This window comes from Dryobates pubescens, chromosome 14 (genome assembly GCF_014839835.1).
Source record: "Dryobates pubescens isolate bDryPub1 chromosome 14, bDryPub1.pri, whole genome shotgun sequence".
In the NCBI taxonomy this organism is placed as follows: domain Eukaryota; kingdom Metazoa; phylum Chordata; class Aves; order Piciformes; family Picidae; genus Dryobates; species Dryobates pubescens.
Window position 1 is genome coordinate 29950037 of NC_071625.1, and position 24801 is coordinate 29974837.

Genomic DNA, 24801 nt, shown 5'->3' on the forward strand with positions numbered 1-24801 from the left:
AGCTTGTTCTTGTAGCAGAGCTGCTCCAACCCACTGATCATTCTCGTGACCCTTCTCTGGACCCTCTCCATCAGGTCCAACTTCTTTCTGTATTGAGGGCTCCAGAACTGGACACAATACTCCAGGTGATGTCTCACCAGAGCAGAGTGAAGCAGCAGAATCACCTCTCCCAGTCTACCCCACAGAGCCAGTATGTTCAGCTATGCAGCATCTAAAGCAGAGAAGCAACAGAAAGCTGCACCATAAGGAACTCCAAGACTGTGCATGGCCTAGGGAATTGTTTCAAAAAGTCAATCCCTCGCTAGTTTTTATTTCTGAAGATCATTATGAACATAGAGCTGCCTGGAATGCTGCAGCAAATCCAGTGTGTCAGTATTAAGGTGCTCAGAGAAATTGACTTTGGCAAAGCCTAGCTCCAAACAAAGTCTGCTTCCTGCCCGCACTCACTGGGCACTGCAAAGCATAAAAAGGCTGTAGGTCACTGCTGAAGCTAAAGGGAAAAAGTAACTAGGTTCATTAATCACTCTATCAGATTCATACACAATCACACAGGGGGGAAAGAGCTCTGCATTCACCCTGAGAAGCAGCTGGAAATAATGGGTGGAGTTCTGTGCAGAACTGTGCTCCCTGCAGTCTCTCACAGCTGTAGATACATTGGCTCAAGGTTGGGTCAGGGGTTGCCAGTGATACCCAGACATTTCCCTAAAAAACGTCTGAAAGCCTTCTGCCTCGCAGTCCTGAGGCTGTGGTGCTGGAGCCTGACCAGAGAAGGGCAACAAAGGTGGTGAATGCTCTGGAGAGCAGCAGCTGAGGGAACTGGGATTCTTTAGGCTGAAGAAAAGGAGACTGAGGAGAGATCTCATTGCTTTCTACAACTCCCTGAAAGGAGGCTGCAGTGAGGTGGGGGTTGGTCCCTTCTTCCTAGTATCAAGGGATAGAAGAGGAGGAACTGTGCCAGGAGAAGTTTAGATTGGAGATTAGGAAAAATGTCTTTGCTGCAGGAGCGGTCAGGGATTGGAACAGGCTGCTCAAGGAGGTGGTGGAGTCACCCCCCCTGGAGGTGTTCATTAAATATGTGGATATGGCATTCTGGGACATCATTTACTGGCTGTGATCTTAGGCTGACAGTTGGACTCAATGATCTTAGAACTCTTTTCCAACTGAAACAATTCCATGACTCTGAGACTTGTCCCATGGGGTAGAAGTTGAAAGTGAAAAACAGTGATGGGAATGAGAACTCCTAGGCCTCACACTTCACTTGTGAATAGGGTAAATTGTCAACAAATTCTCCACGTTTAATTTACCATATTTATTAGATATATCGGCAGCAGCTTCAGTCCAAGCTGCATCCAGCTCACTGCTGTCAGAGAAGGGCTCTGCTGCCTGTGCACCCCTCAGTGCCCAGTGCAGTGTTTGTGTACCCCTCAGTGCAGAACTGCCATCCCAGGGAAAGCCTCAGACTCTGCTTCAGGAAAATTAATCTCCCTGTAGCTCCTCCAAGAGCCCATTAGAATCCAAGACATGGAAAAAGTTCTCCCTCAGATAGCAAGCTCTAGCTCTCTGCACAGTCTATATCCTCTTCTACTTGGCTGCAAGGGAGAAACATAGGGATTGCCCTTATAATTAGAAGCTTCATGCCTCTTGCAGCTAATCACAGTCAGATCCTCCTCTCTCTGCAGTCAGCTTCTTCCCATTGCAAAATCCTCTGCTCCTGGATGCTTCATTCTCCCTTGCTAATAAAGAGGTATTTGGCTGGTCATTCTGAGTGACTGCTGAGCATCTCTCCTTCCAGTCCTTGCTGGTTTTTTTCAGCTTTGACCTGTGCAGGAAATGCTTTCTGCTTATGCCTACACTATTGTGACAGATTATTTTTAATTAATCTATCATTAAATTCTATTTGACATAAAGCAGAATAATCTGAAGCAAATGGGCTAAAAATTCTGGCTCCCATTTGGCAGAAAAATTGCTGCCTGCTACACAAACCCCGGCTAGGGACTGCAGATCTTCAAATGAGCTCAGAAAGGACATCTTCCACTGCAGCTCTCCCAGGAATGGAGAGCCCTACTTCTGTGGCTCTGCCTCCATGGGCATGGAGAAGACAACAGTGCTCTCAGCCCTGCCTGCCTGCTCACCATAGCAATAAGACAATGTAGAAGAGGTGGTAGATGTTTCCAAAGACACAAAAGCCATCTCCTCAGAGAGGGTATGTGGAGAAACACATGCTGCAGAGCTTGAAGAGTTCAAAGCTAGAAGGCAGTGCTTGGCCGCCTCAGCAAGCCCCGTGCTAAGTATACCTCTGGTTAGAAGCATCCCCTGATTCCCTCACATTACATCATCAGTTCTTTAAGCGTGACAGAAGTGGGGCTTATTTGACCACTCTCTTGTCATAAAGTTGGACCAAGTAAGTTCAAGAAAGCAATAGCAGAGCAAGATTAAACCTGGGGTGTATCCAACCTGAGACTCATGAGCAAAGCTGAATCATTGCTCAGGTTGTGACTTGGCGTGGGACCAAAGTAAGGGATCTCAATTTAAATGACTGTGAATGACCTTGGACAACATCTTAATTGACAGAGGGGATCAACATGCAGCACACACATCAAAAAAAACAAACAAACCAAACCAAAACCCCCAAATGCCACCAACTATGAAGATTACATTGCAACATCTGTTTATGGTTTGTTGTTTGATTTTTTTTCCCAGTCAAAACATAAGCCAGGTAAACCCATTCCAGGAGGTTAGAAAGACTTCTGAGTTTGTGGAAATCATTGCTACTGTGTGTTTCAGAAAGGAGAGCTCTGCATCCAAATGTTGCAGGCTGAAGCTCTAGGAGACACTCAGCAGGTGTGCTGTCTGCTCCATGTAACAGATAGCCAGGAAATCTTATCGGTTTGACTTCTACATCTGAGGACATAACTAAATTTGAAATAAATCAGTTTATACCACTCTGATTGTGCTGTAAGTGTACCAATAAGCCTTTGTTTAATTCAAGTTGACAGGCAATGATGAAGGGTCTGGAGAACAGGTCTTACGAGGAGCAGCTGAGGGAACTGGGTTCGTTTACTCTGGAGAAAAGGAGGCTGAAGGGAGACCTCATTGCTCTCTACAACTGCCTGAAAGGAGGTTGGAGTGAGGTGGGGTTGGTCTCTTCTCCATAGTAACAAGCAATAGGATGAGAGGAAATGGCCTCAAGTTGCACCAGGGCAGGATTAGGTTGGATATTAGGAGAAATTTCTTTACTGCAAAAGTGGTCAGGCATTGGCACAGGCTGCCCAGCGAGGTGGGAGAGTCACCACCCCTGGAGGTGTTCAAGAGATGTGTGGATGTGGCACTTGGGGACATGGCGAGAACAGCTGTGAAAACACTCGGTGAAAGGATCGTTCCCTCCTCCACAGGGCGCCATCCCTGGTACTGGTGGGACAGGGACCAAAAGCCCCAGGTGAAATGGGGTCTTGGGCCATGGTCAGACATTGGGGAAGCCCTCAGGGGAGGCTGGACAGGACCAGCAGCCCTGGTAGTGCCTTCAAGACTGACAAACACAAATTCACTCTTCTTGGAAAAGAAGCTAATGTGTGGGTGACAGATGTTCACTGGTGAGATGATGGCGGTCAGTAGCGGACAGGACAACTGTTTCTCGCAACAGCTAGGTTGTGATTTTGCATGATAGTCCTGCTGCATGCCAGGATTTAACTATACCTTTCAAAATGTCTGCTCATCTTCTTCCATCCATGTCTTCCCTTTCATTACAGGAAGGTGTTTGGGAAGCACTGCCTCAGAGAGACCTAGTGAGCTTGTCTGTGCAAACCAGTCACGAAGCAAGAACAAAGAGGTTTATGAGGCTGCTCTTGGTGAAAGGTACTCTGAAGAACACTGCTATAGTGGGGGAGAAACCTCCTGCCGCAGAGCACTTAGCACGAAAGAGAATTCTCTGCCATTGAAGCTGTTTCTTTCTTCCTCCTGCTTGACTGACTGAAACAAAGCTCCCCTGAAGGAAATCTTTCCATATGGTCTGCAAGACACGGGTCATCAGCATGGCCATATGGTTTGCACTTTTGTTTGGTAAACAGGGGAACCACAAAAGCCACATTCAGTTTCCAAACACACTGGTCCAACAGCAGGTGAGTGCTTCTGAACAGGAAAGGCCCAGGCCTAGAGAAGGAGCAAGCCAATAACAGTTGGTGTTTATGACACAGAACTGAATAATGTGGATCCAGTGGCTATGGGAACTTACCTCTGCATGCAGAAGTTCTCCCCCAGAATGAAGCTGTTACTACTGTGGAGTCACTAGCTTCTTAAAGATACTTTCATTCCAGAATAGCTGCTCCTCTTGGCAAGCAGATGGATCGCTTTGCTCTGGAGCAGTGTCCCCACAGCATGCGCACCAGTGCCGCTGGGGAACTGCAGGAACTTGCCAGTCAGATGCTCTCCCTCAGTTTTCTCCACAGGCAGGTCTTGTAAGAGGGGTAGGCACCCCCTGTCTGGAGGTGGATGTGTGTAAGAGAGAGAAATAAGAGTCTCCCTTTATCAAGAATACTCAAAAAATCAAATACTAAAATCTCAGCAGAAGGTAGTTTGCTTCCATAGAGCACAGCCTTCAAAGCCACGCACCGCATCACAAGAAGCAGCAGAGGAGCACTGGGCTCCTCAGAACCTACCATCTCTCCAGCACCCAAACAAACCAGCTCTGGTTTCCAGCAAGAAAGCTGGGGAGGGACATTTTAAAAGAGCTTGTAGTGGCAGGACAAGAGGCAATGGCTTTGAGCTGGAAGAGGGCAGACTGAGACTAGAGATAGGAAGAAATTCTCAACAGTGAGGGTGGGGAGACACTGGAAGAGGCTGCCCAGGGACGCTGAGGATGGCCCCTCCCTGGAGTGTTCAAGGCCAGGTTGGACAACCTGGGCTAGTGGGAAGTGTCTTTGCCCATGGCAGGCCATTTGGAACTAGGCAACCTTTAGGCTCCCTTCCAACCCAATCCACTGTGTGATTCTTAAGCTTGGAGGAGTTTACCTGTCTCAGAGAGTTTTGCCCATGGTCCCCCTTCAGCTGAAACTCACCAGTGAGTTCAAAGACCAGTAACAAGACAGGCAAGATGTGGAACATATGGAACACGTAGATTCCTACAGTTCGGCTGGGGAGTAGTTTGGGAGAGGAATGGGTTGCTATGGAGCTTTGTTATATACAAGACATGGAGGAAAATTTCCCTGACTGACTATAAGGTGAGGGGTACAGGCCCCTGCATCTGTGGCAGAGACAGTGGTCTCAGATGAAGAGCTTTCTACTGGAGATTTGGACATAAATCATTATGTTTATGGAAAACTAACTTTGAAATCAGCACTGCTTACACTGTGCCCTTACTGTGGTGTCCGTTCAGGAACCGTCAGGAGGTAGGCTGGGAGAAGGCTGATTGCTTTCCATAGATCCCACATCTGCTTGTTCTCAAGCTGATGGGTGAGTAACGGAATACACCAGGAGCACGTTAACAGGGCAAATGAGTGTCCAAAGTGCAACCTAACAGCCAGCTGCTTGTACTCACAGAACCAGACAATAGCTTGGGTTGGAGGGGACCTTAAGGATAATCTATTTCCAACCCCACTGCCATGGGCAGGGACACCTTCTACTAGACCAGGCTGCTCAGGGCCCTGTCCAGCCTGGCACAGAACACCTCCAGGGACCAGGCATCCAAAACCTCCCTGGGTAGCTTGTTCCAGGTGAAGTCACCATGGTAATAGTACCCAGAGAGCAGCTTGTAGGGGTGGGGGAGGACTGAGGGGGCTTGGAAATGAAAAAAAACCAAACCCCAAACGCAGGGAGGGAAGCAATCAATGTTGGGATGTACAGCCTTGGCCCAGAGCAGAAAGTAACCATCCACTGCCTGGGGGATCAGTGTGTGTGTGACGGGGGAGCACAGCCCCCGCCTGGGGTCGGTGTCTGTGTGTGACGGGGGAGCAGAGCCCCCGCCTGGGGTCGGTGTGTGTGTGACGGGGGAGCAGAGCCCCCGCCTGGGGTCGGTGTGTGTGTGACGGGGGAGCAGAGCCCCTGCCTGGGGTCGGTGTGTGTGTGACTGGGGAGCACAGCCCCTGCCTGGGGTCGGTGTGTGTGTGACTGGGGAGCACAGCCCCCGCCTGGGGTCGGTGTGTGTGTGACGGGGGAGCGCAGCCCCTGCCTGGGGTCGGTGTGTGTGTGACGGGGGAGCACAGCCCCTGACTGGGGTCGGTGTGTGTGTGACGGGGGTGCACAGCCCCTGCCTGGGGTCGGTGTGTGTGTGACTGGGGAGCACAGCCCCCGCCTGGGGTCGGTGTGTGTGTGACGGGGGAGCACAGCCCCTGACTGGGGTCGGTGTGTGTGTGACGGGGGTGCACAGCCCCTGCCTGGGGTCGGTGTGTGTGTGACTGGGGAGCACAGCCCCCGCCTGGGGTCGGTGTGTGTGTGACGGGGGAGCAGAGCCCCTGCCTGGGGTCGGTGTGTGTGTGACTGGGGAGCACAGCCCCCGCCTGGGGTCGGTGTGTGTGTGACGGGGGAGCACAGCCCCCGCCTGGGGTCGGTGTGTGTGTGACGGGGGTGCACAGCCCCTGACTGGGGTCGGTGTGTGTGTGACGGGGGAGCAGAGCCCCCGCCTGGGGTCGGTGTGTGTGTGACGGGGGAGCAGAGCCCCCGCCTGGGGTCGGTGTGTGTGTGACGGGGGTGCACAGCCCCTGACTGGGGTCGGTGTGTGAGTGACGGGGGAGCACAGCCCCCGCCTGGGGTCGGTGTGTGTGTGACGGGGGAGCACAGCCCCTGCCTGGGGTCGGTGTGTGTATGACGGGGGTGCACAGCCCCCGCCTGGGGTCGGGGTGTGTGTGACGGGGGTGCACAGCCCCCGCCTGGGGTCGGTGTGTGTGTGACGGGGGTGCACAGCCCCTGACTGGGGTCGGTGTGTGAGTGACGGGGGAGCACAGCCCCCGCCTGGGGTCGGGGTGTGTGTGACGGGGGAGCACAGCCCCCGCCTGGGGTCGGGGTGTGTGTGACGGGGGTGCACAGCCCCCGCCTGGGGCGTTAGTGCAGGAGTGCTGGGGGGAGGCGGGCTTGGGTAGAGTGTGCGCGCTGCCGCTGCCCGTGCCCAGGAGCGAGGAGCGCGCACGGGCGGGGTGCGCGCAGCCGTGCGCGGGGCGGCGGGGCGCGGGGGGGCCGGGATTCCCGCATCCCCGGGCGGCAGCGGCCGGGCCCCCCCGCGCACAGCCGCAGACACCGTGCGCGGCCGGGGATTAGCGCGGGGCGAGGGCAGCGCGGGGTCGGCCTTTATCCGCCCCCCTTCCCCCCCCTCCCCGTAGCCGTCCGCCGCGCTGCTGCTCCGGCGGCTTTTGCATCTCCGGGGGCAGGAGCGATGGCTCTGCCGCCGCTCTCCCTGCCCGGTCCGCTCCGTGCTTGGGGGGGCGTTAATGTGGAGCCGGGAATGTAGAGCCAAGCCCTCCCCGGGAAGGAGGGACCAAAACAAACGTCTCGCCGTGGCTCCGGCGGCCGCGCAGTGCCCGGGGAAGCCCGAGCGGCCGCTGCCAGCGCCGGGGAATCCCTCCCGCGGCCCCCGGCCGTGCCGGGGCTGCCCGCCCAGCCAGGTAAGCGGGCGGGCACCGCGGCCGGGCTTCATCGCGGATTACAGCCCCAGCCGGTCGCCTCCGGCGCCGGGCGAGCTGCGAGGAAGGCGAGAGCTGCCGGCTGCTCCGAGGGGCTGCGGGGAGCTCCGGGAGGCAGCGGGTAATTCCGCTCATCTGCGCATCGGCGGTCCCGGGCTGGGGAGCCCCCGGGAGAGGCGGGACGGCTCCGCGCTGCTCTCCCCGCTGATGGCAGCCGTGTGTGGAGAACAAGGCAGCCCTCGGGCTGGAGCGCTGGAAACAGTGCCTTGTATTTGCGTTCCTTCAGCGCTGCTAAGGGGGAAGGGGGATGGCATGTCATAGTATTCTGTTCCTGCCGTGGTTGAGCTGAAAGCGCCAGTCGCGGCTCTGATGCTCCAGCAGCGCCTATGGGAGGCTGGTGATACAGAACCAGCATTCCCGACAGATAGCGGTGGCTGGGATCACCCGTGTGCCCGCGGGATGGCAAAGCCTCTGTGCCAAAGCAGCCTGTGCTAGTCTAACAGACACTGCCGTTCATGCTCTGTGGAGATGCCGACATGCTGTCAGCCCCTACGTTAAAACCCTAGTGTCTTTGCAAACAGACGTGTTCACGGCATGGCTCCTGCAAACCACTCCGTGTGTTTCTTACATCAGAAATTCACTGCCCAGCTGAAGGCAGATCTTGGTTTCTGCTCAGTGTATGTACTGTACGTATCTTCAGGAGGTTTTGGACTTCAACTCAAATTATGTAATGGTCAAGATATAAATAAGTGTGTTTGCAGTTTCTTGGACATTCAGTTCATTGCAGATGAGACCTTCTCTAGCATTGCTGCCAAAAAATGTCACTTTAAAAATGTTTTTGTTAAGAGGGAAGTAGCAGTAGCATCAGGTGGAGGCAAGATTCCTCAGCAAATAGAGTCATGGAGTCCATGCTATTACAAGGGCACTTAAGCAACGGATTTCAGTGAGCCCATCCTGTAGGTGCCAGGACTGGTTTAGAAGAGGAAGGATAGCAGCTGGGCTGCACAGGCTTGGGAGCAGGGAAAGCCTGTCTGGTGAGGTTTTGCTTTAAAACCACTTGGAGTTCAAGTTTGCTCAGCTAGCATCTCTCACCTAAGTTAGTGCGGAGCTAGCAGCGAACCTCGGAGGCTGGGCAAGTTCTGAGAAAGCAAACATTCTGCCAAGCCTGGGGAGTCTTACTATCAACTGTCAGGGGAGCCAGGTCAGTCAGTACGTGCTGCTTGTGCGACTTGCGTGCTGTGTGATCACCTGAGATGTGTCAGCACGGCTCTGGAAATCCTTCCCCGAGAGATGAAGTGCAGCACACAAAAGTTTGTTGCTGTTTCTCAACGCTGCCGTCTTTTCCGTTCAAACAACCGATAAACCGTCTCTTGCCTCAGCTTCACCGGAGCTCGCAGCTGCCTTCTCCTCTCTTCTTGGTTTTTTTTTAAACAATAACTTCCAGGGGCAGCTCTCACAACCAAATTCGAATTGTTCTTGCCTCCTCCTTTCTCAGCTGGACGCTGTCACCAGGGCTCAGCAGGTTGGCCTCATTCAGGCAGAGGCAGATAGAAGGAGTGCAAACACGTTCAGCTGGAAATGAGAAGTGCCGTTTGGAGCAGTATGCTTCAGCCTGAGCACATTTCCCTTGGCTTTGGCCTTTTGAAACGTCCCGTTGCTGTAATGATGCCATCTCACACGTATTTATTTATTCATGCTCAGCCTTTTTTTCTAAGTGCAAGTTAATTGGCAAATTCTGGCTTGCAATTCGAGGCTAGGCGAGGAGTTGAGATTTGTAATTGCTTTCTTGCCAGCATCTGGGATTTTGCCAAACAGCTAGCTATTGTGACTTTTAGATGAAAATCTTGGTCTTATGGGACTTCTTTGATCTGCATGTCATTTCACAGGCAGGTAAGAAGATAATTTTCATGGTGCTACTATATTTAAAGCTACCTGATGGAGGACATTTCAGTCAGCCTTTTACTCACTGTGTTGTTCTTACATAAACAGCAGGTTGGGGAGGGACTCTCTGGTCTCAGCTCTGCATGGTATAGGGAAAAGAAGGCTTAGTGAATGTGAGATGAGGTATATGGAGAAGGGGGCAGTGGCTGGGAGCACGGTGCTGCTGTGTGTGGGAATCCTGCTGCAGACCCCTTTGAAGGTGTCTGCTCTTCGGAGTACAAGACCAGCTGCTCCCAACAGGCATAACCCGGGAGAGAAAGCTGGGAGCCAGAAAGGGAAGCTCTTGAAGTTGCCAGCCAGTTCACTTCAGCTTCCTCAAAGCAGACATGCAAGCATTATAAAAATGAGTTCTGGGGACAGTTTCCATAATAATGTCTATTAACTCATCACGTTATTGCATAATTTCTTCTGACCCAGCAACAGTGTACTCGCAGCTCTTACCCATGATGATGGCCTCAGAAGGGACCTTCACCTTTTTCTGTAATATTACTGTAGGATTTGTTTCTATTTTCAGAAGCAAAGATTTTTGCACAACAGGTTTCTGAAAATACAAACTTGGAATTAAAAGCAGACGGTTATTTACTTTGCTGAGTTGTGCTGTTTCTGCTCTCCTCAGGCTATGAACACCTTAGGAGAAAGTTGATTTTTATTGTTTCTCATAAAGTCACTAGTGAGGCACTGGCTATTGAATTGGGTTTTATAATAAATATTTTGGGACAGGTTGTTCTAACTTGCATTTTGGCAGGTCGAAAGGAGTGCCTACTTCCTAATGATAATTTTAACTGTAAACCATAATAAATTTTCCAACTTGCAAGCGCAGAGATCTCTAAGACGTTCTGTGGAATCTGTAAATGGAGGTGTCTGCAATATCATAGCTTCCTGTGCTTATCTAGAATTCTCTGGTTATATTAGAAGAACTTAATGAATTTCAATATTTTAATTTTTTTTCTTGAGCAGCATGCAATTTTAGATATCTATTGCATGCTGTAATAAATAGATTCCTTAGTGATGCTCCAATTCAATCTAAGTATAAGGCACACATATATTGAGTTGTAGGATTAAATATAACAAGTGAGCAGAGAATCTGAACAACTCCCAATTTTTTATTGAATATAACTGGGAAGTATCTTAACTTGGTTAGATCTAGGTATAAAGAGTCCCAATATAGCTTCCCAGATCACTAAATACCATAAAAGCCTTAGATATAATATGCATCTATCAAGATGCATATTCAGCTGAATAATCTATTCAGCTTAGAGCTATCTGTATTCCCTATTAAAGCTGGAAGACCTATAGCAAAGGCTATTCCGGTCTCTTTTTTTGTCCTTCACAGTGCTCATTACAGCACATGCAGAAGCATCAGAGCAAGCTGCAGTTTGACATCCTCTTGAAGCTTCCCTTGTTTCCTGTGCAATAACTCTCTTTCTCAAAGGGGCTGGGGTGAGCTGAGGAGTTTTTTAACTGAGGAGCTACTATTTTTTTTCTCTGGTGTAAAACTATGATGATGTTAAGGGCATAATCAGCAAATAAGGAATATTATTTTGAACTTAGTTGTTTGTGGATGATGGTGAGACTGCATGAGCAATATGGTGGCATCAGAGGGGTCTTAAGGAGATGGACTTGGGGGCATCAGTTGATGAAAAACACAGCATGAGCTGGCAATGTGTGCTTGCAGCCCAGAAGGCAGCTGTGTGCTGGGCTGCATCAAAAGCAGTGTGACCAGCAGGACAAGGGAGGTGATTCTGCCCCTGTGCCTTGCTCTTGTGAGCCCCCACCTGAAGCACTGTGTCCAGTTCTGGGGCCTCCAGCATAAGAAGGACATTGAAATGCTGGAACGGGTCCAGAGGAGGCCACAAAGATGAACAGAGGGCTGGACCACCTCCCCTGTGGGGATAGGTTGCCAGAGTTAGTGTTGTTCAGCCTGGAGAAGAGAAGATTCCAGGGAGACCTTAGAGCTGCCTTCCAGTACCTGAAGGGGCCTGCAAGCAGGCCAGGAAGGGACTTTCAACAAGGGCTTGTAATGATAGGATGAGGGGAGAATGGATTTAAGCTGGAAGATTTAGATGGGATATTAGGAAGAAATGCTTAACAGTGAAGGTGGTGAGACACTGGAACAGGTTGCCCAGGGGGGTTGTCCCCTCCCTGGAGGTGTTCAATACCAGGCCAGATGAGGCCTCAAGCAACTTGATGTAGTGGAAGGTGTCCCCGCTGGGGACTGGCAGGGCTGGGGGTTTGGAACTAGATGATCTCTGAGGTCCCTTCCAACCTAAACCATTCTATGAATCTATGAATCTTCAATGTCCCTTCCAACCCAAACTTCATACTATGATTTTATGACAATATGGAAACAGTAATGGAAAAGTCTTAGGCCACTGAAATTGGTGGGGGGTTTTAATGTATTGGTTTCTAACACAGGCTATATTTAGCCATAACAGTAGGTCAGCTGTGACCTAGGTGTCTGGCTTCCATGTGACACTATTCCTATAGGATGACGATAAAGAGTGGTCAGTAGCAGCAGCGCTGGCAGCAGCAAGAGTCAGAACCAACTATTAACTAACAAGCGTCATGGTAGGGCCAAGCAAGCCCCAGCACAAACCCAGACAGCCCCTGATGTGTCTAGACATGGTCCCACTCTCCCCCTCCTTCCTGCAGAAGGTCAGGGTGACGTGGGAAAAGCAACAAAGGTGCCAGGACCATGCATGTCTGGTAAACAAGTATAGTTCTGGGGTAGGGGCACATGTGCTGGCCATGGCTCCTGCCTGGCCAGGGCTATGCTTGTGCCTTTTATGGCCACAGCCTGGCAGAGCCCCTTCTCATCGGGCAACTGTGTGCTGGCTTCAGTAGCCCTTTTGGCCCAACCGGATCTTGAGCAAGATACATACACAGGCCAATTTCTAGTCACCTTTGCCTTACCTTGCTGGAACCTGCTTGGACCTATCTGGCTGGAAGTTGCCTCGAGTTGTCTCCTGCAGTTGCCTGTTCCAGAGCCCGGGATAAAATCCACGAGCCTACCCTCTGCAGGCGAGGGGAGCCAGGAGCTTAGGAGCCAGAGCCAAGCCTGCTTCCCCTTGCAACTCGAATTTTGCCCTGTCGGTTTCCCCGGGAGAGCCAGGTGCCCTCGGTGATAGCGTTGTGCAGCCTGCCATCTGCTGGAGCCAGAGCAGCCCCGGGACCTCGGGGCCTTCCTGCCGGCAGCCAGCCCTGCAGCGCCGCACCAGGGCGCCCCAAAGCCGCGCCGGCGCCGGTGCCCCGCGGCAGCGCTCCCGCTTGGCTGGAGCCACCTGTGAGCGAGTCATTCATTGCCTCTTTGGCTTAACGGTTCTGGTCGGGTCTCCCCCCGTGTGCCCGAGTGCCATTTCACTCCCGGGGAGTCTCTCTGTTTTTCCTTCCGGTTTGCTTAACTTGTTCCAAGTGTTGTATTTGCCTGGATACTGTACATTCCCACTGCAAATATCCGGACTGTACATCGCTCCCATTTAAAGGTGTCTGGTGGGTTTACAATGCGTTTTGGCAAATTTAAAACATTAATACAAAGTTAATATTTGTATTAATATTTGCATTTGCCATATAGTTTATAAATGAAACCAATTCCATAACAATAAGTACTATATGTCATTCTGGCACAATGCAGCTTTGAGTAATTAGGAGTAGGCTCTTGTAAGCAGCAGTTGGAGTCTTTGCAACCCAGTGGCACTCTACCAGCTTACCTGACATTAACAGCATGGCAGGGGCATCACAGAAAGGGCAGATACAGCCTGAGTCTAGACGATGGGGCTGAGCATCTCCCTTCAGTGCTGGCATGTGGCACAGGAGAAGCCTCTTTGATGGTCAGTGCTTCTCCCTGGGAAGCCATGCTTGCTGTTGTAGGGAATCCTGCCATCACATTCGGGTGTTGGCTTGTTAGAGAATAAACACCAGGCAATTGGGTAAAACGGTGTAAGGAGGAAATGAATGCAGAGCTGTGCTAGCAGTTAGCTGAATAAAGCTTTCACACGTAATCTTCTTTGATGACACTGGAGGTGATCTTCCCCCTCTAACTGCCTAACAAGTTAAGAAACAGAAATCAATTATGGCAGTCCAAATACAGAATCAATTTGCCTCAAAGGATTAAGAGGCAGTTCATAAAACAGTTTTTCATGGTACCTCATTTAGAAAGTTATCTGTATTAAAAAAAAAATAAAAAGAGGAAGAGACTACAACCAAACTCCACAACTCCATGAGGCCATAAAGCTGCTTCTGACAGAGTTTTTCATTGTGTCTTCTGCTCTCTTAAAGTGTGAGGCTTTGGTTTACCTACAAGGTTGATGATCTCATTTCAGCTGGATGTAATCTCCGCTGACTGGAAATTCCGACTAGCATTTATGGCCGTACGTTCAGTGTAAATTTGCAGATACCAGAAAGACCCCGAGATGGTTTGAGCAGAAAGTGCTGGCAGGCTGCAGCAGCTAAAAGAATCCCACTAATGTATTTAAGCAGCCTCAAAACAGTGAACAGGCCTAATTAGCCTTGAAATCACAAAGCTATGACTGACACTATTGTGCGTGCTCATCCGGCAGTTGCTAAGTTTAATGGCACACAGAGCCTATCTGTCATGACAGTAGTGCCATCTAGAAGTGCCCTCTAGAATATTTTCATCTCGTGCTTTCTTCATTATTGCTGAGGTAGAGCAAAATTCTTAACTGGGTTGGCTTTGTGCTTGAATTTATGTTCAGGACTAGCCTGGTTGCTGATAGTCACCCGAGTCCCTGCTTGGGTATGCCATTCAAGTAGCACTGGCAGTGCCGGGTATCTTTTGCTACCTTTTAACTATAGACAGGGTGAGAATATTTGGCTACTATCAGCATGTTTCTAGGTCACCTAATAGAGGCAAAAAATGTCTGACTTTTGTTCAGTAGTCTTGTGGTTAGGGTGCTCACTGAGAAAAGAACACTCTTTAAGATGCTTCTTAGATTAATAAGATCCAAACAAATAGTTCACCTCTTGTAACCCAGAATTTCCCTGACAGAGGGAGTGCTCATGCCTATTAGTTACAGACTCAATCTAGCTGCCTTTCAAGGGCAGGATCCCCCCTTGCCCAGTAGGAAAAGGGAGGGTGGTCTGGGGCATCCCCTGGAGATTATTGGTAGCAGCAGCAGCCTACAAAATGTAGTGCACAAGTTTGACTCACCAGGGATGAGTGTGACCCCTGGCAATTGCATCAGTGGGTTCTTGCCACCACCTCAAGGTATATTTTGAAAAGAATGGATCTTGCTCTGTTCTTCTAAAGGACTGTGTTTTACATGCCTCTTCTACGAGGAGATTTCTGTGCTTAGAATATTGTGTCAGTGAGTTACATCCCTTTTGATCGTGCTGGTGCACTGGGCCTGGATGGGATAGCTTCTTTCTGACTATGAAGTGTGGTGCTGATCTTGCCTTGAAGGTTCTCGTACCCTTCTTCCTACTTGCATCTTGCATGTTTAATATTAGAAACCCTGAACTAATGGCTCTGATGAAGCACATTTTTTAAGAGGATGCTGTGGCTTTTAAAAACACATTTTGTCTTGATAGAGGTAAATAAATTAATTAACAGTGACAATTTTATAAGAATTCTCCTTTTAGCCTATTTTGATTTCAGAATTAGAGCAAGAGTAGCATGGGGTTGAGTCCTCACTTTTTTCTATTGTCAGGTCAATCTGAAGGTCAAAAATATCAGCTCTCCTGGTATCAGCTGCCTTTAGGCTTGTCATTCTGCCTTCCAAAACTTAGGCTGTCTCCTCTCATGGTAGGACTAAAAGACAGTGTTGTAATGAAGCATAGCTTCTTTTCCACTGTTAAACTGGAGTTCCTGAGAACAGCTATCCCATACACCTTCCCCAAACTAGCTGTGCTTCATTCAGCATGTGGAGCCAAACCACTTCAGATAAGGTTGGGAATCAGCTTTCTGCTTCCTGAGGGACTGCTTCTCTCAGATGGGCTAAACAAGAGGAACAATGTTTGGTGGCAGTTTGGGGTGTTTTTTCAAGGCATTCCATGGGTTGAGGCATCAAAATGTTGATTCTCTATAATCAAGCCGAGACTGAAATTTGTCTTAATTTTTAATGAGAAAATATTTTTTTGAAGACTTGCTGATACTATGACCTGGAGAGCATTTCCAGCAACGTACAAAGGTGCTTGTCATTTTTCTGTCACTTGTCAGAATTGTCACCCCAACATCCAGGCTTTGATTCTTTCCTTCCTTCCAGCTTCAGTGCTTCTGCACTGGAGATAGGAATGCAGACCGTACTCCTGCTGGGTAAGGTCACTGGGTTGAGGACAGACATCCCTTGGTCAATCTGCCCAACTGAAACTGAAATCCTTGGCCATGTCTCTTCCTATCTGCTATCTAGGTAGGTCCAGGACTGAAGCAGGGAATGGTCCAGTTAGGGATGGTTCAAAATGAAATCCTCAACAGAGGGGAACAGTTGAACCCAGATGTTTTCATTTCCACAAAAGTCACTTAAGAACACAGCCATGCTTTCCTTAATTGTAGGTCTAGGACAGTGGCATTGCATGTTTCTCCTTTATTAGAAAATTCAATTATTTTGCTAGGATTCTGGACAAAGTGCCATGGCCAGAGTTCTGGATGTAGTTTCATTCAGGAAGGGATAAAATACGACCCTTCTCAATGTGCTTCATTGCTCCAGACATAATTTTCTATGTATATAACGTAATATTATATATTGTGTGGTATTTCCCTGCCTGAAAACAGGGAATCATCATTCAGTACTACACTGTACAAGCTTTTCTTCAGGAGAACAAAAAGACATCTGTAAAGTTCTTCAGTGCTTTCAGCTAGCTGGCAGCAGCATTATTGGTAGGGAGCACAGGAAAATTGAAGGGCCGTAGAAGATAGCATGTTTAGAATAGACCTCAAACTAATTACTGTAGGACACTCACTTACAGTGGTGCTTCCTCAAAGAACAAATGATGTGTTGACAATCTCTTCCATCATCTTAATGCACTGCAATGCAATTAGGAGGGAAAAACCCCACAAAACAACAAAAAGTAAGATGAATAAATTGCAATTCAAAGCTCCAATTCATTCATGTTAATGCATTTACTATTGTTGCTGTATGATGTGTATGTAATAGCTGTACATTCTCAAAGAGTTGTATGGAAGCAGCAGTCAAAACTGGATACAGAGTGCTAGTAAATAAGTCTGATATAGCTCTCAAATGAGGATCTTACTCATGTTTCTGTAATATCTGGTCGTTTGAAATTAAAGAAAATGATCTGTCATTTGACCTTGTACTTCTCTGTAGCAGCTTAGCCCTCTGAAGTGTTCAGGAAAGGCTAAATATGCAATTGAAGACACTATCTTTGGCCCAAGCAGAAGTTCAGCCCCACACACAAACAGTCAAGTGCAGACAATTACATCCTAAGGAAGAGATGCTCCAGTCTGGGCTGCAATGGAAATGCAACTGGTTTTGTAGATGGAGCAAGAAGGCCTCAGGATTCTTCTGTAAGGATTATATAGCCACAATCAACACAAGTACCAAGAGCAGATAATAAGTAAAGAGAGAGAACTAGAGCTGGTCTGGAATAAAGGCTGGTGGTGATCTAGAATCGGCACAGATCAAGCTGCCAAGCCGTGTTCGTTGCTGCCTTGAGACCTCAGTGCAGTCAGGTCACCAAACCCAGCTCCCAGCTCTAGAGTTATGATGAGGTCCAGTTCAAAAAGGTCTCTTAAATCCAAAATTCCATATAAGCCTTGAAGTAAAATTACACCCAACACTGTCGAGAGCATTTGACTCCTTGGTATAAAATTGTCCAGCTCTAGTGGAGTCTAGGACCCATCCACAAGGCTTTTACCTTGAGTAAGGGTTCCTGTAAGTAATTGAAAGTGCCATGGGGGTAGTTGGAAAGCTCAGCTAGGTCAAAACTGCCAAGCTTGTGTGACTTTGAGATTTTCAAGTGTTTTATCAGTTACAGTCACCCTCTTTTTCTGTTTTCTGTCTTCTGTCTCCTTACCTATTTCTGTCTGGCTTTTCTTATCCAGGGCTCTTAGGGAATATATAAAAGCCTCCGAGTCTGCTGCTCCTTGGTGAAGTTCAACTCATCCATCTAAAAGACGCTTCTGTGCTCAAGACGATGAGAACAGGGAGTCAGCAGACAGGTTGATTTAGTTGTGTCCCCAGATTTTCCTGGATTTCAGCAAATGTTTTTTGCCTGGAAAAAAAGGAAAACCATTGATCATAGATTTTCAAGATCTGGAACCTAATGTGTCGCCTGGGATCACCCAAGTTATTTTGTTTAATAACTTTAAAACATCTCATTTTGATCCAAAGCCTTCTTACCCTTATCTAAAACCAAAATAATTAGAACCAGAACCACTTTTGTTTAAGAATGTTGAAGACAGGCTTTCAACAAATTCTGAAATCTTACTCCATTTGTTTCTAAGGGAAGAAAGTGAATTAATACAATCTTTCCTTGCAAACAACTTGACAAGTTTTGATGCAAGGATGTCTGACAGAAATGGTGTAAGTTTGTCTCTTAAAAGTCAGCACAAAGCAAAATGTAATCCCTTTCCTGCAGGCCTTGCTGTGCAGCCTTTTCTTGTGTACCACATTTTTTTCCTTCACAGTTCTTCAGATGCACACAGAGGATGTGCTCCAGCAGTGAAGCATGATGATATTGTGCAGCCTCTTCACCTTCTTTGACACAATTTATATGGCAAAGATTGGGAGGGAAGTTTATGACTAAGATATTCAAAAGTAGCTCAGGTGTGGATCTGTTTGGAAAGACATCTTGCACATGCAGTCCATGGAAGGGGCTGGTATTGCCTGGGCCAGCTGGCATGGTGACCTCTATGTGTGTGGTTAAACTCTCCTTAGCTCCAAAGAAGATGGCTGTGGACAAACCATTTATTAGGAGCAGACCATGAAGCATACTGACTCTCCAGCCATCCCTGAAAATGATTTGGGAGAGTCCCAACTGTTCCATGCCAGGTGAGCTCCAGCAATGTGAAGGCACAGGCAATTGAGATCCTCTGCCTGAGGGTTTGATCAGCTCAGGTAGGAATGTTCCTTGGCTGTGACAGAAGCACCAAGGACTTGGTAAAATGCAGGTAGCTCAATCTGAGCAGCCCAAATTATTGTATACTTCAGGCCCTATGACCTTAATTTATTTGTTATAAGGAAACGGCAATAGTGGCCTTCTGATAGACTAGACTAGACTAGACTAGACTAGAATAGACTAGAATAGACCAGGTTGGAAGAGACCTTCAAGATCATTGCGCCCAACCTATCAACTAACCCAACCATGATTCTCCCCCTGTACTCTGAGTCCTGTGTCCAGTTCTGGGCCCCTCAGTTTAGGAAGGATGTTGACTTGCTGGAGCGTGTCCAGAGAAGGGCAACAAAGTTGGTGAGATGTGGTGGGAAGACTCACATGACTGGAGCGCTGCAATCAATGGCTACAGGCTCTTCAGGAGAGACAGGCAAGGAAGAAGGGGTGGAGGGGTGGCCCTGTACATCAGGGAGGCACTAGATGCCATTGAGCTGGAGATCAGGGACGATTGGGTTGAGTGCTTGTGGATAAGAATTAGAGGGAAGATTCTCATGGTGTTGAGAATGGAGCATCTGGGATATCCTGGCAGCAATTGGGTTGGGTAGTGATAGCTCCCTGAGAGAACTCCTTCGCTTCACATGTAGTGCTGGGTTTGCAATAGGACAGGCTAAATAACATCAGAGGGCAATACTGAATGAGAAAGATGAAAGGAAGTGGTAAATAATTGCCCATTCCACTGAGAAGAAAGGATGGGTGTGGGGGAACCACGCCATTAAAAGCTGGACACATAATGGTGTGGGTGAAGACACTTAGGCTTCATTCAGGCCTTCCCTATCTTTTTGAGCTTCCTTGGGTTGCAGTTTCAACTTGTATTTAATGAAAATAATTTGGTTGGATTTTGGGAGAGTTTTATTCAATTTTAAAGGTATTTTCCTACAAAGTCATTTTATTATTGCAGGGAGAGAAGATGAGGGTTATCTGGAGATGCTTTTACGTCCCAGTGGTCAGTGCTGGTGGTGATGCTGGTGAGCACAGAATGCCTCAGTCTTCCTGCTGAGGGGCAGTGGCATTGTGCACTGGCTGTGGTGTTCCAAGTGCACAGTGGAGATGCACATGCAACACCGAGCTGTGGTGTTCCAAGTGCACAGTGGAGATGCACATGCAACACCAAGCTGTGGTGTTCCAAGTGCACAGTGGAGATGCACATAGCCAAGGGTTAAGGCAGCTGAAAAATATTTTTAGCCTTTTCAGGACAAAAATTGCAGTGTTTGGAGAGTTAGCTGCAGTAGCTAAAAGCCAGAGAGGTTATGCAGTAACTTGTGAAAGTAACCTCGCTTGCGTAGTTTTGTTGTCATGAAAGATGTGGTGACTTTGTGCCAAATTGCCAGTGTGGATTCCAGAGTTAGAAGTAGAGGCCATTGGCTATGTCTTTGTTACAGGCACAATTATAGCACGCTCCACACCTGGAGTACTGCGTCCAGCTCTGAGGCAGCCAACACAGGTCCAGAGGAGGCTGCAAAGATGATCAGAGGGCTGGAGCATCTCTCCTATGAGGACAGGATGAGAGAGTTGGGGCTGTACAGCCTGGAGAAGAGAAGGCTGCAGGGAGACCTTAGAGCTGCATTTCAGTACCTGAAGGGGATGTATGGGAAGGCTGGGGGGGACTGTTTAGAAGGTCATGTAGTATTGGATGAGGGGCAGTAGTTTGAAACTGCAGCAGGGGACAGTTAGGTTGGACATAAGGAGGAAGCTCTTTACTGTGAGGGTAGTGAAATAATGGAACAGGTTGCTCAGGGATGTGGTAGAGGCCCCATCTCTGGAGACATTCAAGGTCAAACCTGATGGGGCCCTGAGCACCCTGCTCTAGTTGGAGGTGTCCCTGCTGACTGCAGGGCAGGTGGACAAGATGACCTTTGGGTCCCTTCCAACCTGAGGCATTCTGTGATTCTGTAAATACAGCCTCTGTAGTTCAGGCTTGGGGAAAAGCTGCATAGGAAGAAAGTTTTAACATTTCTTATCAGAAAGGCTTGAAGAAAGGCACTTACAAAGCAAAGGGTTTGGTTGGTTGTTCTTTTTTTGGTTATGTAGTCCACTACTTGTGCACCGTAGTGAACACTTGTCAACACTACTTACAGTCCACCACTTTTGAATGAAAAGAGCTCTGAAAAAGGGCAAAACTAGCCCTCAGGTTTCAAGACTCCTCTTTTGCTTTTTAGTGTTGATCTTTTCAGAGTGCTGCATGTGAAGGCTGGTTCATGTGATATGCTTGTACGTGTGTCCCTACATAGCACCTTGGATCCAGTCTTCTCAATGCTAAACTTCATGGTGCTCCACTCCCTACTTCAGTATGACCACAGTCAACCAAAGTCTGTAAAGCTTTTCAGAAAAATTACATTTGCTTGAGTAGGAAGATACAGCCAATGATTATAGCCACCATCTGGAAAATGTTTTATGGACTTCAGACCAGTCTTGGTGACACTATAGTTTACACTGTTTAACAAATCTGCGTGGTAGCTACACTGCAGAAAAGCTAAAACTTGCATGCATTTAGTTTTGCATTACCTTGCATGTGTTTAGTTTTTGTAAGCAAACAAGCATGAGGGCATGGCTTAGTCGGATCAGCTGCTTTTTTTTACGGTATTGCTAATATTAGAGTGCACACATTAATGCAAAAAAAGAATCCCTCAGACTGAATAGTGAATAAACTAGTCGAGCTCTGGAGGAAGCCTGGAGGCTCCACTGGTTTCATGGAGAATGATAGAACCTCCCTATGAATTTCTTGCATTCTTGCTCTGTTATGTAAGACATCCTCTAAAGGAGAAACATCACTGTGCATTAAAATCTAAGAGGATTTTATCCAAAAAAGTTCCTTTGTGGAGAAATAGCCTCTGATGACTGCTGGCTGTTTGTGCGGTCGTCTCTGTGTCAGAAACCAGAAATCTATTGCAGACCACTAGGAGTGGCTTGTGAAGACCTGAGTCCTTCCCTTCTCAGAAGTCCCATCATCCCCTTGTATCTCAGGTGATAAGGAGGAAGGTAAAAGTAGAGAAAAAAAGTGCCTAAAGAAGAAAAGCAAAATACAAACCAAACATGGCAGGAAGGGATATTTACTGTGTAAACCTCCTGATGTCAGGGCTTGGAATTTGATACGACATTTTTCTCTGCAATGAAGTAATCTGATTATCTTTTCCATGAATGAAGTTACATGTTCCAGGCTTAATCCCTTACATAAACAGGCACAGAGGTGCTCTGGCTTGCAGTGGAAGATCAGGGAGGGAGCTTCACAGTGTAGTAGTGGAGACTGGATGGGAAGAGACGGACTAGAAGGCTAAATATTACTGTGATGGGTAATTTTCCTGTTCTGTGGTATTTCACATGGACATCTGTCAATGCCTGTGTCACATGTGGATGAGCTGCATCATTGCTTGATCTGTCCGTGGACAGACTTCTGAAAGCTGAGACAGGACGACGTCTAGGAGCTTTCTCTGGGTGACATAGTCAGGACTGTCATAGGCATGCCCCATGACATGCTGAATTTATTAGTTGTTTTTCCTGACACTTGCAGTGAAGAATTATTCTATATCCTCACTGCTCTGGTGAGGAGCTGGTCTTTGTGACCTCCCAATACCCTTTCAATTGCCACCTTTTTTCCCTCCTGAGTTCGTACCCCTTTGTCCTTGTGCCCTCATGGTCCTTTTATACAAATAGTTCTTCTCCCTCTCTGGCATTTACCCCAAAGTATTTATAGGTAATAATCCCTCCTGTCAAAACCTTCATGCCTAACTCTGCAAAGGGGATCAAATTCATGTCCACATCAAGTGCTGTTTTGAAGCTGGAGTTACTTCACTTAAAAATAAATAAATAAAAGAAAGAAAGAGGCCACATTGTTGAATATTTGATTTTCAGAGAATGAGAGGAGGAGATAAGGAGATGTCAACTCAGGGAAATTACTAAGGAGGATTTCTGTACTCCAGAAGAGAAGCTTGCCTAGGCATTCTTAATATATAATCACAGAATTGTTTTGGTTGGAAAAGGCCTCTAAGATCATGGCCAACCATCAGCCTAACACCACCGTGGCCATTACACCATGTCCCAGAGCACCGCATCCACATTTCTTGCACACCTCCAGGGATGGTGACTCTACCACCTCCCTGGGCAGCCTCTTCCAATGCCTGACCTACCCTTTCAGTAAATATTATTTTTCCCTAATATCCAAGCTAAACCTCCCCTGGCACAATTTCAGACCGTTGCCTGACACTAGTGAGAAGAGACCAACCCCCACCTCACTCCATCCTTCTTTCAGGGAGTTGTAGAGAGCAATGAGGTCTCCCTGCAGCTTCATCTTCTTCAGGCTGCAGCCCCAGTTCCCTCAGTTCTTTTTCACCAGCCCTGTTCTCCAGACCCTTCACCAGCCTCCTTGCCCAGCCTCCTTGCCCTTCTCCGGACCCACTCCAGCAGCTCAATGTCTGTCTTGTAGTGAGAGGCACTGAACAGAGTTTCTGTCTGGGCCATGATACCATTGTTAGGTTATTAACTGAAGCACTCTGGCAGATAATGGACCATAGTAGTGATGGTTTCCTTCTTGTTTGATCCTGATACTCCAATTTTGGTGATAAACAGCTGTGCTTCATAGTTCCCCAAAACTCTAGGCCCAGAGAATGAGGATACACTTGTGGATTATTAGAACTAAGATTGCTGGTTGCTGTCACGCAGTCATAACCCTGTAGTAACTTCATGGGTGAACAAGTAGGGTGGGGAAGAACCTTCCTGATGAGCCATGGAATGCTGTGCTCAGTCCTTGTCTATCTATCATGTATTGCTGGTCAGTTGGTGCTAGAAAATTTGACTTGAAAATGTGACTGAGTTGTTTGGTAACCTTTGACCGTGAAAGAAAACCAACACAAAGCTGAGCTGGGAGAGGGAGGGAGGCCTTGTATGGTTTCACAGATTTTGATATGCTCTCATTGCTGTATTCAGTTTCAGTGTCTCCTAAACTTGAACTTTTCCAGCAGAAGGGAAGCTGGCTGCTGTCTTGCTTTTCCTGTACAGATGTCCCTGTTTTTTTTGCATTAGCACTCCTCACAAACCAAAGGAGCAATCAGGTGAAGCCAGCCTCACTGCATCAGAAACTGATGTAAAAACAAACCACAAACCCCCACATCCTTTTGCAAACTCTCACAGCTGATTTTCATGAAAGCAGAAATTCCAGCGGATTTTTCCTTTGCTGAAACATAGTGCTCTTTGCTGTCCTGGTTGTTCCACTGGGTTTGGATGCTACCACAAAAGAGTCTCACTGTAGAGAGAGAAAATTGCCATCATTAAATTTTCATCTGCATATGAAAGAGTGGAAGGAGAGAGATTGGGGAATGAATATATTGTATGTTGCAGTATTCTAATTTTGTGTCTGTCTGTCTGTCTTTTTTAGCTTCAGGAATGGAGCTGTCTGTCTGAAGAGGACTCTGCCCAAATATCTGTAGTCTCCAAGCTCAGTCCCTCAACAGCTCTGGTGTTACAACTGCTTCTTTTTCAGAATGGCTGAGAAGGCTCCGCCAGGGATCAACAAAAAGTCGTCAAGGTCTAATCTTTCTCTGCCACCAGAACCAGTGGAGATCATCAGGAGCAAAGCCTGCTCGCGGAGAGTTAAAATAAATGTTGGTGGGCTCAACCATGAAGTGCTGTGGAGGACTTTGGACAGACTTCCACGGACACGATTAGGAAAGCTCAGAGACTGCAATACTCACGAGTCTCTGCTGGAAGTGTGTGATGACTATAATCTGCAGGAAAACGAGTATTTTTTTGATCGACACCCAGGGGCTTTTACTTCCATTTTGAATTTCTACAGGACAGGGAAACTACATATGATGGAAGAAATGTGTGCTCTTTCCTTTGGCCAGGAGCTTGATTACTGGGGGATTGATGAGATATATTTAGAATCTTGCTGCCAGGCACGATACCATCAAAAGAAAGAGCAGATGAATGAGGAGCTGAGGAGAGAGGCAGAGACAATGCGAGAGAGAGAAGGGGAGGAGTTTGATAATACCTGCTGCCCAGAGAAAAGGAAGAAGCTTTGGGACTTGCTGGAGAAACCCAACTCATCCGTGGCAGCAAAGGTAGGTGACAGTAAGCTTGACACAAAGGCAGTAGGAAATGGTTTTATGACCCATGTGTCTGACTTGCAGGAATCAACGACTTTGGTTAAAATATTTAGAGACAAGAGGAATCTAAAAAT

The 24801-nt window shown here is 47.8% G+C and overlaps 1 protein-coding gene across 1 annotated transcript in view; it reads left to right on the forward strand.

Annotated features, from left to right (window-relative positions):
* Positions 1-7319: 7319 nt before the first annotated feature.
* The window catches only part of KCNB2 (potassium voltage-gated channel subfamily B member 2), a 195318-nt gene continuing 177836 nt past the window's right edge, over positions 7320-24801 (forward strand). The window contains exons 1-2 of the mRNA XM_054167415.1: positions 7320-7586; positions 23998-24682. Of these exons, the coding sequence (XP_054023390.1) occupies positions 24104-24682 (579 nt within the window). The 5' untranslated portion in view covers positions 7320-7586; positions 23998-24103. The remainder of the gene's footprint in view (positions 7587-23997; positions 24683-24801) is intronic.